A 15092-nucleotide genomic window follows, 5' to 3' on the forward strand; every position below is an offset into this window, starting at 1 on the left:
GCCAGAGCACCAGTCCACTGGTGGGAGCAGTCCAGGACTCCCTGGAGCCGGCTGCACATAGATTTTGCTGGGCCATTCCAAGGGAAGGTCTTTTTGGTTATCGTTGATGCATATTCCAAATGGTTAGAAGTGGCGATGGTCCCTAGCATGGCATCAGCTGCCGTAATCAAGGTGTTGAGGCAGCTGTTTGCAACCCACGGGTTACCTGAGACCATTGTATCAGATAATGGGGCAGCTTTTGTATCCCAAGAATTCAGGGCATTCTTGGCTGATAACTTCATAAGAGGGGTCACATCCGCGCCCTTTCACCCATCCTCCAATGGGCAGGCTGAGCGCATGGTAAGAACAGCCAAAGAATCCATTGCGCGCTTAATGGAGGGTAACTGGTCGGCTCGCATTGCGCGAATGTTATTTTTGCAGCATGCGACGCCGTGTACTGCGACGGGCAAGTCGCCAGCCGAGCTGCTCTTAGGTAGAAGACTGCTAACGGTGCTGGATTATGTCCACCCAGATAAAATGCCAAACCGTAATTCAAGAGCAACCCCCCAGGCTGAGACTGACACAACAAGGTATCTCGCCCCTGAAGATCTGGTCTGGGTGAGGAACTATTCACGAGGTCCGCGGTGGGTGGCCGGTGTGATCACCCGGGCTAGTGGACCTGTGTCCTATTATGTGACCTTGGAAAATGGGCAAGTTTGGAAGAGACATATAGATCAGCTGAGGCGCCGGGCGCTCAGCAGGGAGGAGTCAGATAATTCATCCCTGGCTAATGACGCACAGCTGCAAGACCAGAGTGAAAATGGTCCAGAGGTACAGTCACCAGGGGCTTCAGCAAATGAACCAGGGTCTGCTAGTCCTCAGGATGACGAGGTACAGGTCGGGGACCCTGAGATGTCTGGGACTCCATCTGTTCCTGATGAAACCCCTATAGCAGCCCCTCCACCACAGGTAACACCCAATCCAGAACCTGCAACACCTGTTGTCAGGAGATCAGGTAGAAGTTGTAGGACCCCACAGTACCTGAGGGATTACGTCTGCTGTGCTCACTAGGGGGGGAGGGGTGTTGTGTATTGAGTCAAAGGATTTTATATCTGTATTATTATTGTCTGTATTTGCATTAGGATAAAGTAACTGCCTTTTGGTTCCAGAGGGTACAGCTACTATTGGTTCATTTAAGCTGCTGTATTTGGATCCTCTGTCTTATTGGTTTCCTCCAAAAGGCAGCACTGTGATTGCTTGATATTGTTCCCTCCAAAATGTATCCCTTCCTAGCTAGTCCCCTGTCCCTATAAATGTAGCTTTCCTCTCCTCAGTCTTCAGTCTTGTTCACTTTAATAAAGAGCTGTTACTAGAGAACTGTCTCCAGCATGTTTTGTCAAGAGAGCTGAAATCACAAACCCCACGTCACAACAAAAAGCATTTTTAAAAAATTATAGTCGAGAGGTTAAGGTGGGTCCTAAAATATACATCTCAAGGCAAAGAGGGGTGTCTTCAGCATATAATGATTCATATTCATTATATTTTTTAAATTTGCATAGTGCCCTTCATCCTTCACAACATAGACGTCAGTAAGGAAGGTGACAGGGGCATCTCTGTGGGGAGGAAATTCCTCAGCTCAGGGGCTGCCACCGAGAAGGCCCTGCCCCGAACCTCTTGAGGGCCACGGAACTACCAAGAGGGCCGCCTCCATAGCGAAGGAGTTGCTCTTTCAGATATCGATAGATTTAATGTATCGATAGATTTAATGTATTTTTAATCTCTTGTTGGAGGCTGTCCAGAGCAGCTGGGAAAACCCAGCCATATAGGCGGGGTATAAGTAATAAGTTATTGTTATTATTATTGTTGTTGTTGTTACAATGGTACCTCTGGTTGCGGACGGGATCCGGTTCCGGAGGTCCGGTCAGATCCCGAGGTTTCCGCAACCTGAGGACTGCTTCTGCGCATGCGCGCACGGTGAAACCCGGTAAAATACTTCCGGGTTTGTCGCGTGTGCATCCCAAAGTTTACGTAACCAGGGGGTGTTACGTAAACAGAGGTACGACTGTATTGTTATTGGAGGCCTTAGTCGTTCTCTTGCCCTCCTCGGGCCCAGGGTCCTCTTGGGACGCTCGCCAAAGTGTTCCGGAACGTTCCACGCAAACGGTTGTGCCACTGGCCGCAGAGAATCCTGGGAAATCCTCACATTTGGGACCTCCTTACGTCTTCGTTAAGGCTTGCTGGAGGCTCCCCTCTGACGGCACTGTTTTCTCCCCAGGGGCGCGGGGACCGGGGGCCTGGGCCTGGCCATCGAGGGGCCGTCGGAGGCCAAGATGTCCTGCAAGGACAACAAAGACGGCAGCTGCAGCGTGGAGTACATCCCCTTCACGCCGGGAGATTACGACGTCAACATCACCTTCGGGGGCCGCCCCATCCCTGGTAGGTGGAGGGCAGGACTGCGCTTGGACCTTCGGGGTGTGTTCTGGAATCAGAGGATTCTGGAGCTGGGTCCCCCAAAGGTCCTCTAGTCCAACCCCCTCCGGCAATACAGGAAACGTTCATCATTTTTATCTTGCCGTCCACTTTGCCATTTCCGCATAGCCAGGGTGTATTTGATTTAAATCAAATCGATTTAAATCACGGTTTAAATCACTGGTCAGTAAGACTCAATTTATTTATTTATTTGTTTACAACATAAATCCACCACAACTCAAATACGCAAATCCACCACTATTAGACACAAACATAACATAAAATAAAATAAACATAATCTAAAATATAAAAAATGACAAAATAAAAGACTTCCTTTATCCTGTACACGGCCTCCTTGTTTCCTTCTCATAAACTGTTTCCTTTTTGAGTTGTTATTACATAGAATCATAGAGTTGGAAGAGACCCCAAGGGCCATCCAGTCCAACCCCCTGCCAAGCAGGAAACACCATCAAAGCATTCTTGACATATGGCTGTCAAGCCTCTGCTTAAAGACCTCCAAAGAAGGAGACTCCGCCACACTCCTTGGCAGCAAATTCCACTGCCGAATAGCTCTTACTGTCAGGAAGTTCTTCCTAAAGTTGGTGGATTTTTCAAATTGTGACGTCAAATTTTGAAATGTTGAAATGATTGCAAAGCTAATGAAATGTATAAATTTGAAAAGTATAAACAGAAAACAGAAAACGAAAACAAAATCACAATATACAAAATACGTAATCAAAACTTCCTTCCCGTTTGCTTTTCCCTCAGGGAGCCCCTTCCGTGTCCCGGTCAAGGACGTGGTCGATCCTAGCAAGGTCAAGTGCTCGGGCCCCGGGCTTGGGGCTGGCGTGAGAGCCCGTGTCCCCCAGACCTTCACCGTCGACTGCAGCAAGGCTGGGCTGGCCCCCCTGGAGGTGAAGGTCTTGGGACCCACAGGTATGGAGATCTGGAAAGGAGGACCAACCACCTCAGTGATTTCGCTTGCTATCCCCCACCCCTTTTTGACCACCTTGGGGGTGGGGGATGCGGGGGTCCTAAGCCGCTCTTTGTGGGTGCTCCCCTAGGAATCCCCTATACCAGGGGTGGCCAACTCCCAGGAGACTGCGATCTACTCACAGAGTTACAAAGTGGCAGTGGTCAGGTCAAAGTTTTAGGGAAGGGTAGAGCCACATTTTTTGGGGGGGGAGGCGCGCAGCAAAAATGTTGAGCTTTTTTTATGGGAACCAAACTTGTGCTTCTTGGGGGGGATCTACCAGTGATCTACAACAGATGTCCCGTGATCTACCGGTAGATCACGATCTTCCTGTTGGACATGCCTGCCCTACACCATGGGCAGGCAAACTAAGGCCCGGGGGCCGGATCCGACCCAATCGCCCTCTAAATCCGGCCCGCGGACGGTCCAGGAATGAGTGTGTTTTTACATGAGTAGAAGGTGTGCTTTTATTTAAAATGCATCTCTGGGTTATTTGTGGGGCATAGGAATTCATTCATTTCCCTCCCCAAAATATCGTCCGGGCCCCCACAAGGTCTGAGGGACAGTGGACCGGCCCCCTGCTGAAAAGGTTTGCTGACAGTGGTACCTTGGTTCTCAAACTTAATCCGTTCCGGAAGTCCGTTCCAAAACCAAAGCATTCCAAAACCAAGACGCGCTTTTCCATAGACAGCAATGCAAAACGGATTAATCCGTTCCAGACTTTTAAAAACAACCCCTAAAACAGCAATTTAACATGGATTTTACTCTCTGACGGGACCATTGATCCCTAAAATGAAAGCAATAGTCAATGTGCCGAAGTGTAAAATAAATATTGTAGATGACACAAAGATGACAAAAATTTAAATTTCTGATGATAGACATTGTTTGGAATGGGGGGGGGGACTTTTTATCCATTTCCGCAATCATACAATCTATCAATCAGTAGCTGAACTGGGTTCCACACAGTCACAAAAACAAATGAACCGAAAAAGCCTCAAAAACAAAAACGCAAAAGAAATCGCAAAACCGAAAGTGCCAAATACAATGGTACCTTGGATCTCGAACTTAATCCTTTCTGGAAGTCCGTTTGACTTCCGAAATGTTCGGAAACCAAGGTGCGGCTTCTGGCACCCCAGAAAAAATAGCCGGCAGCCACAGTGGATGTTTGGCTTCTGAAAAACATTTGAAAACCAGAACGCTCACTTCCGGGTTTTCGGTGTTTGGGAACCAAGGCGTTTGGGAACCAAGGTATCACTGTAGAGGCATCCGGGTGGCCAGGATCCTTACTATGTCCTTATCGCTGCAAACACTTTGCCGGAAAGGTGAACGGGCTTAGTTTCGGGCGCTCTGGGTCCCTTGAGAGCCTCTCCGACCCTCTTTCCTCCCCGCCCAGGGGTCGCTGAGCCCACCGAGGTGCGCGACAACGGAGACGGCACCCACACGGTGAAGTACACGCCGGCCACGGATGGGCCCTACACGGTCGCTGTTAAGTACGCCGGGCAAGAGGTGCCCCGCAGGTGAGCAGAGAGGAGGGAGACCCAAGCGGGGGGGATCGGGGGGGAGAAAGCAGCTTCCCCTTTGGGGCTTAGGCCCCGCGAGTCTTCGGCAGGCGGGATTGACGCTAGACATCCCGTGAAGCAGGGATCATAGAATAATGGAATTATTGGGAGGGAATTATCTAATTCAACGCCGGAATCTTTTGCCCAATGGGGGTCTTTGAACCCGCAACCCTCCTGTTCTACCAGCAGAGCTAAAAATTTGGAAGATGAAAGAAAGTCCTTGTTCGCACAGCGCAGAGTTAAACTGTGGAACTCCCTGCCACTGGAGGCAGCCATTGCCACCGACTTGGATGGCTTAAAACGAGGATTAGACAAATTCATGGGGGAGGAGAAGGCTTTCGATGGCTGCTAGCCACAATGGCTTCACAGCTGGAGGTAGCCATGCTTTTGATTTCCAGAAACTGTAGGAGAGTTGCTCTTGTGTTCGAATCCTGCTTGCGGGTTTCCTGCAGGCTTCCAGTGTTGGCCAATGCGGGCACAGGATTCTGGACCGCTGAGCATGAGACTCTTGATCTCACTTTCAGGGGTTCGAGCCCCATGCAGGGCAGAAAGATTCCTGCATTGCAGGGGGTTGGGCTGGGTGACCCCTGGGTACCCTCCAGCTCTGTGATTCTGTGTCCAGATGAGCCCCTGGCCTGACGCAGCAGGCTTTTCCTATGTTCTGAGAAAGGAGCCTGCGCTTTCCTGAGTTGCTTTTCTCCTTCAGCTGTGCCTGCCTTTCTCATGCCCCCCATTCTGCCTCCCCCCACCCCAGGACCGAAGATAAATATGTCCCCTGGCAAATGTCTGGCCTGCCAGGAATCTCGCCCGCTGTCCTTCCACCCCCACCTCCCTCCCATGCGGGCAGATTGAGTGGCAACTCCCTTTTTAGCCTGGCCTCAAGCCCCCCCCCCCGCCCTCTTGGCAGCACATGGGCAAATTGCCCCCAGGACCCGGCTAGATCATTGCTAGGCCCTAGAAGCTTTTGGACTACAACTCCCATCAGCCCCCGGGCAGCACAACTATTTTGGACTACGGCTCCCACCAGCCTCAGTGTCATATGGCTGCAGCTGGCTGGGGCTGACATCCAAAATGACTTCTCTTCCTGGGGCTGATGGGAGTTGTAGTCCAAAATGACTTCTCTTCCTGGGGCTGATGGGAGTTGCAGTCCAAAATGACTTCTCTTCCTGGGGCTGATGGGAGTTGTAGTCCAAAATGACTTCTCTTCCTGGGGCTGATGGGAGTTGCAGTCCAAAATGACTTCTCTTCCTGGGGCTGATGGGAGTTGCAGTCCAAAATGACTTCTCTTCCTGGGGCTGATGGGAGTTGCAGTCCAAAATGACTTCTCTTCCTGGGGTTGATGGGAGTTGCAGTCCAAAATGACTTCTCTTCCTGGGGCTGATGGGAGTTGTAGTCCAAAATGACTTCTCTTCCTGGGGCTGATGGGAGTTGCAGTCCAAAATGACTTCTCTTCCTGGGGCTGATGGGAGTTGTAGGCCAAAACATTCAGGGAGCCCCAGATTGGCAACAGCTAGTGTGCTTAGACTGGCAGCTCCTCAGAGGGTCTCGGCCAGGGACCTTTCACATCCTGGCAGGATGCCTTTAGATATTTCTTTTACATCCCCGCCTTTCTCTCCAAGGAGATCAAGGAGGCTTCCGTAGTCCTCCTCCCCATTCAGTCCCACGAAAACCCTGCAAGGTAGGTTAGGCTGAGAAAAGGCAGTGGCTGGACCAGCAAGCTTCAGGGCTGAGTGGGGGATTCGAACCCAGGCCCCTGTCCTCGATTAATCCCCACAAGAACCCTGCGAGGTGGGTGAGGCCAAGAGGCGGGGGCTTGGGGACATGCTGATGGTCTGACTGGCTCTCACTCCTCGGCGGTCACTTCTTCCAGCCCCTTCAAGATCAAAGTGCTTCCGGCGCACGACGCCAGCAAGGTCCGAGCCAGCGGCCCCGGGCTAAACGCCTCTGGCATCCCCGCCAGCTTGCCTGTGGAGTTCACCATCGATGCCCGAGACGCCGGCGAGGGGCTGCTCACCGTCCAGATCTTGGTGAGTGTTGGGGGCTGGTGTGGCAGCTTGGGGGGCTCCCTGCTTTGCCTGTTCAGGTGCAGGGGCTGATGGGAGTTGTAGTCCTAAATAGCTGTGCTGGTTCTGGCTAATGGGAATTGTAGTCCAAATGGGTGTGCTGGCCGGGGCTGATGGGAGTTGTAGTCCAAAATGGCTGTGCTGCCGGGGCTAATGGGAGTCCAAAATGGCTGTGCTGGTTCTGGCTAATGGGAGTTGTAGTCCAAATGGGTGTGCTGGCCGGGGCTGATGGGAGTTGTAGTCCAAAATGGCTGTGCTGGTGGAGGGGGCTGATGGGAGTCCAAAATGGCTGTGCTGGTTCTGGCTAATGGGAGTTATAGTCCAAATGGGTGTGCTGGCCGGGGCTGATGGGAGTTGTAGTCCAAAATGGCTGTGCTGCCGGGGCTAATGGGAGTTGTAGTCCAAATGGGTGTGCTGGCAGGGGCTGATGGGAGTTGTAGTCCAAAATGGCTGTGCTGGTGGAGGGGGCTGATGGGAGTCCAAAATGGCTGTGCTGGTTCTGGCTAATGGGAATTGTAGTCCAAATGGTTGTGCTGGCAGGGGCTGATGGGAGTTGTAGTCCAAAATGGCTGTGCTGGTTCTGGCTAATGGGAGTTGTAGTCCAAATGGGTGTGCTGGCCGGGGCTGATGGGAGTCCAAAATGGCTGTGCTGGTTCTGGCTAATGGGAATTGTAGTCCAAAGCATTTGGAGGGCATCTGGTTGGCAAAGGCAGTGATATGGGGGTGTTCTCAAGTGCCTGCCCTCCTCCTGACCTCATGAGCGGAAGTGAATTGGGCTGCGTACTCAGTGCCGATTTCTAAGAGCTGCATTTTGTATACACTCAAAAGCACTCTCTTTCTCGTTGCATCGTACAAGCCCTGGCATAGGGAATGGGGGTGGATAAAGGGTTCTGGGGCCTCATCCACCAGTATGTTTGGACCGTGGCTTAGAGAAGCCTCTGATCTTCAACTCTCCCCCCCCCCCCCGGCAATTCATAGAACCATAGAATTGTAGAGTTGGAAAGAGCCAAGCAAATGGCCACGCAGCTTCCGGAAAAGGAGAAAACAAGCTTGCTCGATCCTCTCCAGGGCAGCCCTTCAGATATTGGAAGATGCTTTTTCATATCTACTGACCTTGCCACCGCCTGGGGGTTGCAGTCTGCCCACTGACACCTCCCTCTCTCTCTCTCCCCACCCCCCGCCATGTTTTGGGTTCCCCAGGACCCCGAGGGCAAGCCCAAGAAAGCCAACATCCGGGACAATGGGGACGGCACCTATACTGTCTCGTACGTCCCGGACATGACGGGCCGCTATACCATCACCATCAAATACGGGGGCGACGAGATCCCCTACTCGCCCTTCCGCATCCATGCCCTGCCCGCGGGCGACGCCAGCAAGTGCCTGGTCACAGGTAGGAGTCTCCCTATGCCCGCCTTGCCAACCCTCGTCCAGCTGGTCTCATCCTCCAGAGTGGGGGCAGCGCCAGAAAGCAAGTTGCTAGTCCTCATGCCCTCTCTGCCTTCTCTCTCCCCTGCCTCCTATTTGCCTCCATCTTGTGCTGTCTTTGGGGAGTTTAGAGGCCCGAGGGGACGACCGGGCAAGAGAGAGGCACTTCTCCAGGCGACCCGTATATCGGGCCTTCGCCCCGGCTTATTTCATTTATTGCTTTTTATTTCCTCGCTGCATCTGTCTCGCCCGAGTCCTGCGCTCTAAACTTTTGCACGGAAGTTAGAACAAAGTTTTGCAGGGAATTTGTATGCCACACAAAATTTAAAATACTTTTTTTGGAGCAAACGATTTATAATTTTTTAGAATAAAATAATAATGCTGCAATCGGCCTTGATTTGCTGCCATTGCAGTTATATGCGACTTCCTGCTAATTCTCACGGCTGTGTCCTTTTCTTCTTTTCTGCAGTGTCCATAGGAGGCCACGGACTGGGTAAGTACCCGTGCGGCCCCCTCTCCTGGATCTTGGGGGGTGGGTGGGCACATGGTAATATCCAGGTACCCCAATCAAGCAGCGCCATTCCCGTCCCCTCTTCCTGCCCACCAGCCTAAGAACAGAGGAGGAAGCCTTAGGACAGAATTGCAGAACTGGAAAGTCACCCTACAATGGCAGGCAAATTTTTCTGCAGATCTGGGGACATGAGGAGAGATTCACGCTAAAACGCTGGTGCTTTCCAAATGAAATGAAATTGCAAACTGATACGGAAATGGCAGAGAGAGAGAGAGAGCTGAACTTAAGATCTGCAAAGATGAGAATCTGGGCTCATAGCTCTGAGTGGATGGTTTTAATTGATGGGTTTGCATCGCCATCTGGTGGTGAGCTAGCCCAAACACGATTCCGAGCCCGTTAGATCAAATTAATCGCTTTAGCAGATCCTGTCTTTTATGGCCACGCTGCAGCCCGGCGATTCCCAAACATTTTCAGGCCGCCATCTCCCTTGGTTCCGAAGATACATCACCCCCATTGCTCCCTCCCCTACAAAAAGCATTATGCACAACCCTCTAAGGAAGATAACGGCACGATAAAATTCAAAATGTTCGTTCCAAAATCCCATTGAATACTGAACATCTGGACAGCAGACAGCATCGTCATAGAATCACAGAGTCAAAAGCACACTTACAAGTTCGGAGACGGCACATCTGTCGGCCCCACAACTCTCAGCTCCTCCTGGGTGTATAGGGACCTAGGTGTAAACCACTGAGCCTCCTGGGTTTGCTGATCAGAAGGTTGGCAGTTCGATTCCTCACGATGGAGTGAGCTCCCATTGTCTGTCCCAGCTCCTGCCAACCTAGCAGTTCGAAAGCACACCAGTACGAGTAAATAGATCAGTGCCGGATTTACGTATAAGCTAAACAAGCTATAGCTTCGGGCCCCACTCTCTTGGGTCCCCCCAAAAAATATAAAGGGGGGGAACTGGATGTACATTTCCAAAATATAAGATGATAGATAGATAGATAGATAGATAGATAGATAGATAGATAGATAGATAAAATAAAACCTACATACAACAACAGTGTTTTGTGTTATGTAGGCTCCTATGATATAAGTAATGGGCTCCACCTGCTAGCCTGCTCCCTCAAATATAGCATATATTCAACACAAAAAACAGCGGCCATTATTGCCTTTGACTGAACTGTCCAGGAGTCCACATCACCTGTCCAGGTGTGGACCCAATGAGGCTAACCTCAGCTTATGTATCTCTCTCACCTGAGCTGCATGCAAGCAGGCGAAGACTATGCCATTGTGTAACCTGCTTCTGCTCCTTCCCCTGGTCCTGGGAGACAGCTGAGCAGGAGAGCCCTTGACTCTGAACCAACCTGACTTATGTCTCCCTCCTCCTGCACCTGCGCTTCCCTCTCCAATCCTGCAGCTTCTCCTGCCTCTGACTCTTGTCTCCCAGCTGCCAGGGGCTCCCCTAGATCACCGATCCCTTCTCGCAAGTCCCCGCTTCACCCGGTGTCTGTCTGCTCCTCCACGTCCAGCCGGTCCCTGACATCGAATCGCTTGGGGGAACCTCCAGCAAAAGCTTTTCCGTTTGGCTGAGTTCTCTTCCTCCCCCCGCCTTACCCTAACCGAGGTGGTCTCCGTCCTTTACCTGCAGGTACCTGCCTGGGCCCCACCATCCAGATCGGGGAGGAGACGGTGATCACGGTGGACGCCAAGGCAGCGGGGAAAGGCAAGGTCACCTGCAAGGTGTCCACGCCGGACGGAGCCGAGCTGGACGTCGACGTGGTGGAGAACCATGACGGCACTTTCGACATCTACTACACGGCCCCTGAGCCCGGCAAATACGTCATCACCATCCGCTTTGGGGGAGAGCAGATCCCCAACAGCCCCTTCCATGTGGTGGTGAGTTGTGGGGCGCAACCAGGGCAGAACGGCTACCTGGGTCAAGCTGGGGTGGTACAATTGTAAAATCAGCCACCATGGGGCTTGTGATAAGTAGGGAGAGGAAGAGAGCCTTCTTGGAGTCTGCTCTTTATTTTATTTACTTTTTTCGCATTTGTATCGCACCTTTCTCTCCAAGGAGCTCAAGGTGGCATATATGGTTCCTCTTCCCCCCCTCCATTTAATTCCCATGACCACCTTGCAAGGTAGGCTAGGCAGTAAAAAAAAGGGGGGGTTGGGAGGGCAGATCTTGAAAATGACATGTTAGGCAGTTAGCTTAACGTCTGTCACTGGAAAACTAGTGGGAAGTATTGTTAAAGATAAAATAGCCAAGTACATAGAAGAACAAGCCCTGCGGAAGCCGAGCTTTGCAGCATGGCTTCTGCAAAGGAAAAGCCTGGCTCACAAATGGTTGTTTGAGAGTGTCAACAAGCATATAGATAGAGGAGATCTGGTTGACATAGCGTACTTGGACTTTCAAAAGACTTTTGACAAAGTCACTCACTCGGCAGTCAAGGAATAAGAGGTCTTCTTGTGGATCAGGAATTGGTCAAGTTGCAGGAAGCAGAGAGTCGGAATAAATGGACAGTTCTCCAAATGGAGAGAAGGGGAGTCTCCCAAGGATCAGTCTTGGGACCTACGCATTTAAACTTGTTTAGATCCAGAGTTGGGGATGGGCCATTGAGTTGGCCAGGTTAGCTGATGACACTGAATTGAATTGTCCAGGGTCTTCAAAACAGAAAGAGATTTGTGAAGAGCTCCGAAAGGACCTCTCCAAACAGAGGGAAGGAGTCAAAAATGTCAAACGCAGTTCGATGCAAACAAGTGTAAAGTAATGCATGTTGGGGAGGGGGGAATATATATTAATTTCACATATACGCTCATGAGGCCTGAACTACCAGGAGGAAGACCTTGGGGTCATAGTAGCCAGCTCAATGAAGATGCTGATGTGTCTTGGCAGTGAAAAGGCTCAGAAAACGGCCACCAGAATTATAAAAGGGGTTGAAGAGACAACCCTGTGCAGGAAGGTTTCATTAAAACTTCTCAGCGTACAAGGTTTGCTTTGCTTTCGTCGTTTTCCTCTCCTTCTTATTTCTTGTTTTCTATTGTACGTTGAAAAGTTTTGATGGAACTATATGCAAAACATAAAAATAAAAACATAAACCGCCGGCTCTTGCGGCTGCTGCTGGCCTGTGACTCCGGCATGAGGTCGGGGGGAAGCAGAAAGGGTCCCGGGCGGCCAGAGGTGGCTCGGACCTCGCGATCAAGTTTGCACCATGCTGGCTCCGGCCCTGACCTGTCCCGTTGCTTCCTGCCAGGCCTGTGACTCCATTCCCCACGTCGAGGAGCCCTGCGACAGCGTCCAGCTCCGCCAGCCCTTCCCGGCGCCCCACGCCGGCGGCTACCCCTCGCACTGGGTACCGGGAGCTTGTTCTTGCCTCTCTCAGACGCCCTGTCTGCTCCTGCTGCCTCTCTCCCCATCTCTCTCCGTCTCTCGGGAAGAGGAGAGCTCAGACCCCCGTCTCAAACCCTACACGCTGCAGGCCCAAGGGACTGGCGCTCGGCGTTCCTTAGGGATTTCACAAAACTTTAGATTCGGGAGGGTCCCCTGAGGGTCATCTAGTCCAGCCCGCTTGCAGTGCGGTGGTATTTGTCCACTACCTTTTAGGCTGCCACTGACGCAGCCCGGACGCTGAGACGTTTTTGCTCCTTCCGGGGTTTAGCTACGCACGCCCATCTCTCCAGGTTTTGGGGATCCCACTGGCCCTTTGGGAGCCTGCTCGGGGCACCCCCAAACCGCCTCAAATGCCGTTTCAACACCACGGCTCCCCCTGGCAATGCATGGGGTCTGTGACGTTAGCCAGAACCGCTTTGCAAGGAAGGCGGGCTTGGAAAGGGACTAAACGTTGCCATGTAGACACACACAGAGAGAGACAGACAGACTTCGAGAACCCCTGGTTTCTATACTTAGCTATTTTTAGCTGTTTGTTTCCCCCAACTGGCAGCTGACGGGTCCAAGGAGGAGATGGTGGCGCTAGCCCTTTTCTTATGCCCAGGGTGGCGGCCCAGACTGCCCTCCTTCTGTGGGGTGCCTACTCTCTCGCTGCCCCCCCTTTCCTTGCAGCTCTGTGCCTCTTCCTCCAGCGCTGCTGCGGCGGGTGTCCCCCGCTCTCCTCCGCCCTCGCTTTGCCCTCGGGTGCTCTCTTTCCCTCCCTCTGCCTGTACTTAGTCCTTTCTCTCTCTTTATCTCCCTCTCTCTCTCCTTCTCTCCTTTCCGCCCCCTTCTCCCCCCTCCCCTCACCAGGCTACGGACGAGCCCGTCGCCCCTCCAGAGACCATGGACTCCATGCTGCGACCCTTCAACCTGGTCATCCCCTTCACCGTCCAGAAGGGGGACATCACAGGTAGGGGCACCTTCCCCCCCAAACAAACATCTGGAGAGCCCCAGGGCTGGCAGAGGGCTTGGGCCGCTTAGAGACGGGGAGGGCATTTATTCGCGTACAGAGGTGCCTTGGTTCTCAAACTTAATCGATTCCAGAAATCCGTTCCAAAACCAAGGCGCGATTTCCCATAGAAAGCAATGCAAAACGGATTAATCCGTGCCAGACTTTTAAAAACAACCCCCTAAAACAGCAATTGAACATGGATTTTACTCTCTGACGAGACCATTGATCCATAAAATGAAAGCACTAATCAATGTACTGTACTATACAATAAATAAGACAGTATTGTAGATGATAGGGACCCAGGTGGCGCTGTGGGTTAAACCACAGAGCCTAGGGCTTGCTGATCAGAAGGTTGGCGGTTCGAATCCCTGCAACGGGGTGAACTCCCGTTGCTTGGTCCCAGCTCCTGCCAACCTAGCAGTTCGAAAGCACCTCAAAATGCAAGTAGATAAATAGGAACCGCTACAGCGGGAAGGTAAACGGCGTTTCCATGTGCTGCTCTGGTTTGCCAGAAGCGGCTTTGTCATGCTGGCCACATGACCTGGAAGCTATACACCGGCTCCCTCAGCCAATAATGCGAGATGAGTGCGCAACCCCAGAGTCAGTCACGACTGGACCTAATGGTCAGGTGTCCCTTTACCTTTATTGCAGATGATAAAAATTAAAATTAATTTTATTTCTTCCCCGCACTGATGATAGTCATTGTTTGGATGGGGGGCTTTTATCCGTTTCTGCAGTCACACGGTCAATCGCTCCGTAGCTGAACTGGCTTGCACACAGTCACAAAAACAGATGAACCGAGAAAGCCTCAAAACAAAAAAAAGCAAAATAAATAGCAAAAACAAAAGCAGCAAATATAAGGTCCAAATATCACCTCGGAACACTGCAGTCAGAAGCGGAGGGCTTGAATTACAATGGGGGGACGCAAATTAGCGGCGCAACAGAAAAGACAGGGCGATGAAAAACGGAGCACGTTTGGCTTCCGAAAAAAGTTTGAAAACTGGAACACCTACTTCCGGTTTTGCAGTGTTCAGGTTCCAAGTTGTTCATAAACCTGTTTGAAAACTGAGGTACCACTGTACTTACAAAGATATTTATTTACCTCTGCGTCGTAGAAATTCGTAAGCCGCCCTGGATCCGTAGATCTTGGGGTGGTTCACAGCGTAAAATTACAATGTAAGAAACGCAATAAGTAAGAACAAAAACAAACCTTTGAGTTGCCTGTGCAAGAAAAAGCAACCAACAATTGTTAGTAAGGTTAAAGCTTACTGGGAAATGATATATAATGAATTGAAAAGGATGTTTAAAATAAAGTTTATATAAAAAAACGAACCCCCAGAAGCTTTCCTTTTGGGATTTATAGGGACCGAACTACCCAAACTGTATAGAGATTTATTCATGTACATGAATAAATTGGCAAGAACGTTACTTGCCTAAAAATGGAAAGAAGTAGAGGTCCCAGCAAAGGAAAAATGAATACAAAAACTTATGGAATATGCAGAAATGGTGAAACTTACTGGGAAAATGATAAATCAAGATAGCAAACTTTTTGTGAAAGGATGGAAATGGTTTATTGAATATTCACAAATAAATTGTGAACAGATAAGAACATTGGCAGGAAAATTGTAACAATCCTGTAGTTTTATAAGAGTATGTATTTAAAGTAGATGAACAAATGAGTAAATTAAGTTAATTGGGATATGAAGAAAATACTGAAAATAAATTTAA

The 15092-nt window shown here is 50.8% G+C and overlaps 1 protein-coding gene across 5 annotated transcripts in view; it reads left to right on the forward strand.

Moving 5' to 3' along the window:
* Nucleotides 1-15092, forward strand: part of FLNC (filamin C) — a 126676-nt gene that overhangs the window by 81401 nt on the left and 30183 nt on the right. For 3 of the 5 annotated variants that reach the window (XM_060279264.1, XM_060279265.1, XM_060279267.1), the window contains 9 exons: nucleotides 2255-2415; nucleotides 3217-3384; nucleotides 4815-4938; nucleotides 6851-7007; nucleotides 8244-8433; nucleotides 8938-8961; nucleotides 10631-10878; nucleotides 12237-12335; nucleotides 13223-13322. In XM_060279264.1, coding sequence (XP_060135247.1) covers nucleotides 2255-2415; nucleotides 3217-3384; nucleotides 4815-4938; nucleotides 6851-7007; nucleotides 8244-8433; nucleotides 8938-8961; nucleotides 10631-10878; nucleotides 12237-12335; nucleotides 13223-13322 — 1271 coding nt within the window. The remainder of the gene's footprint in view (nucleotides 1-2254; nucleotides 2416-3216; nucleotides 3385-4814; nucleotides 4939-6850; nucleotides 7008-8243; nucleotides 8434-8937; nucleotides 8962-10630; nucleotides 10879-12236; nucleotides 12336-13222; nucleotides 13323-15092) is intronic. The other 2 variants (XM_035128538.2, XM_060279266.1) reach the window with 1 other exon arrangement.

Source organism: Zootoca vivipara, chromosome 10 (assembly GCF_963506605.1).
Source record: "Zootoca vivipara chromosome 10, rZooViv1.1, whole genome shotgun sequence".
Classification (NCBI taxonomy): domain Eukaryota; kingdom Metazoa; phylum Chordata; class Lepidosauria; order Squamata; family Lacertidae; genus Zootoca; species Zootoca vivipara.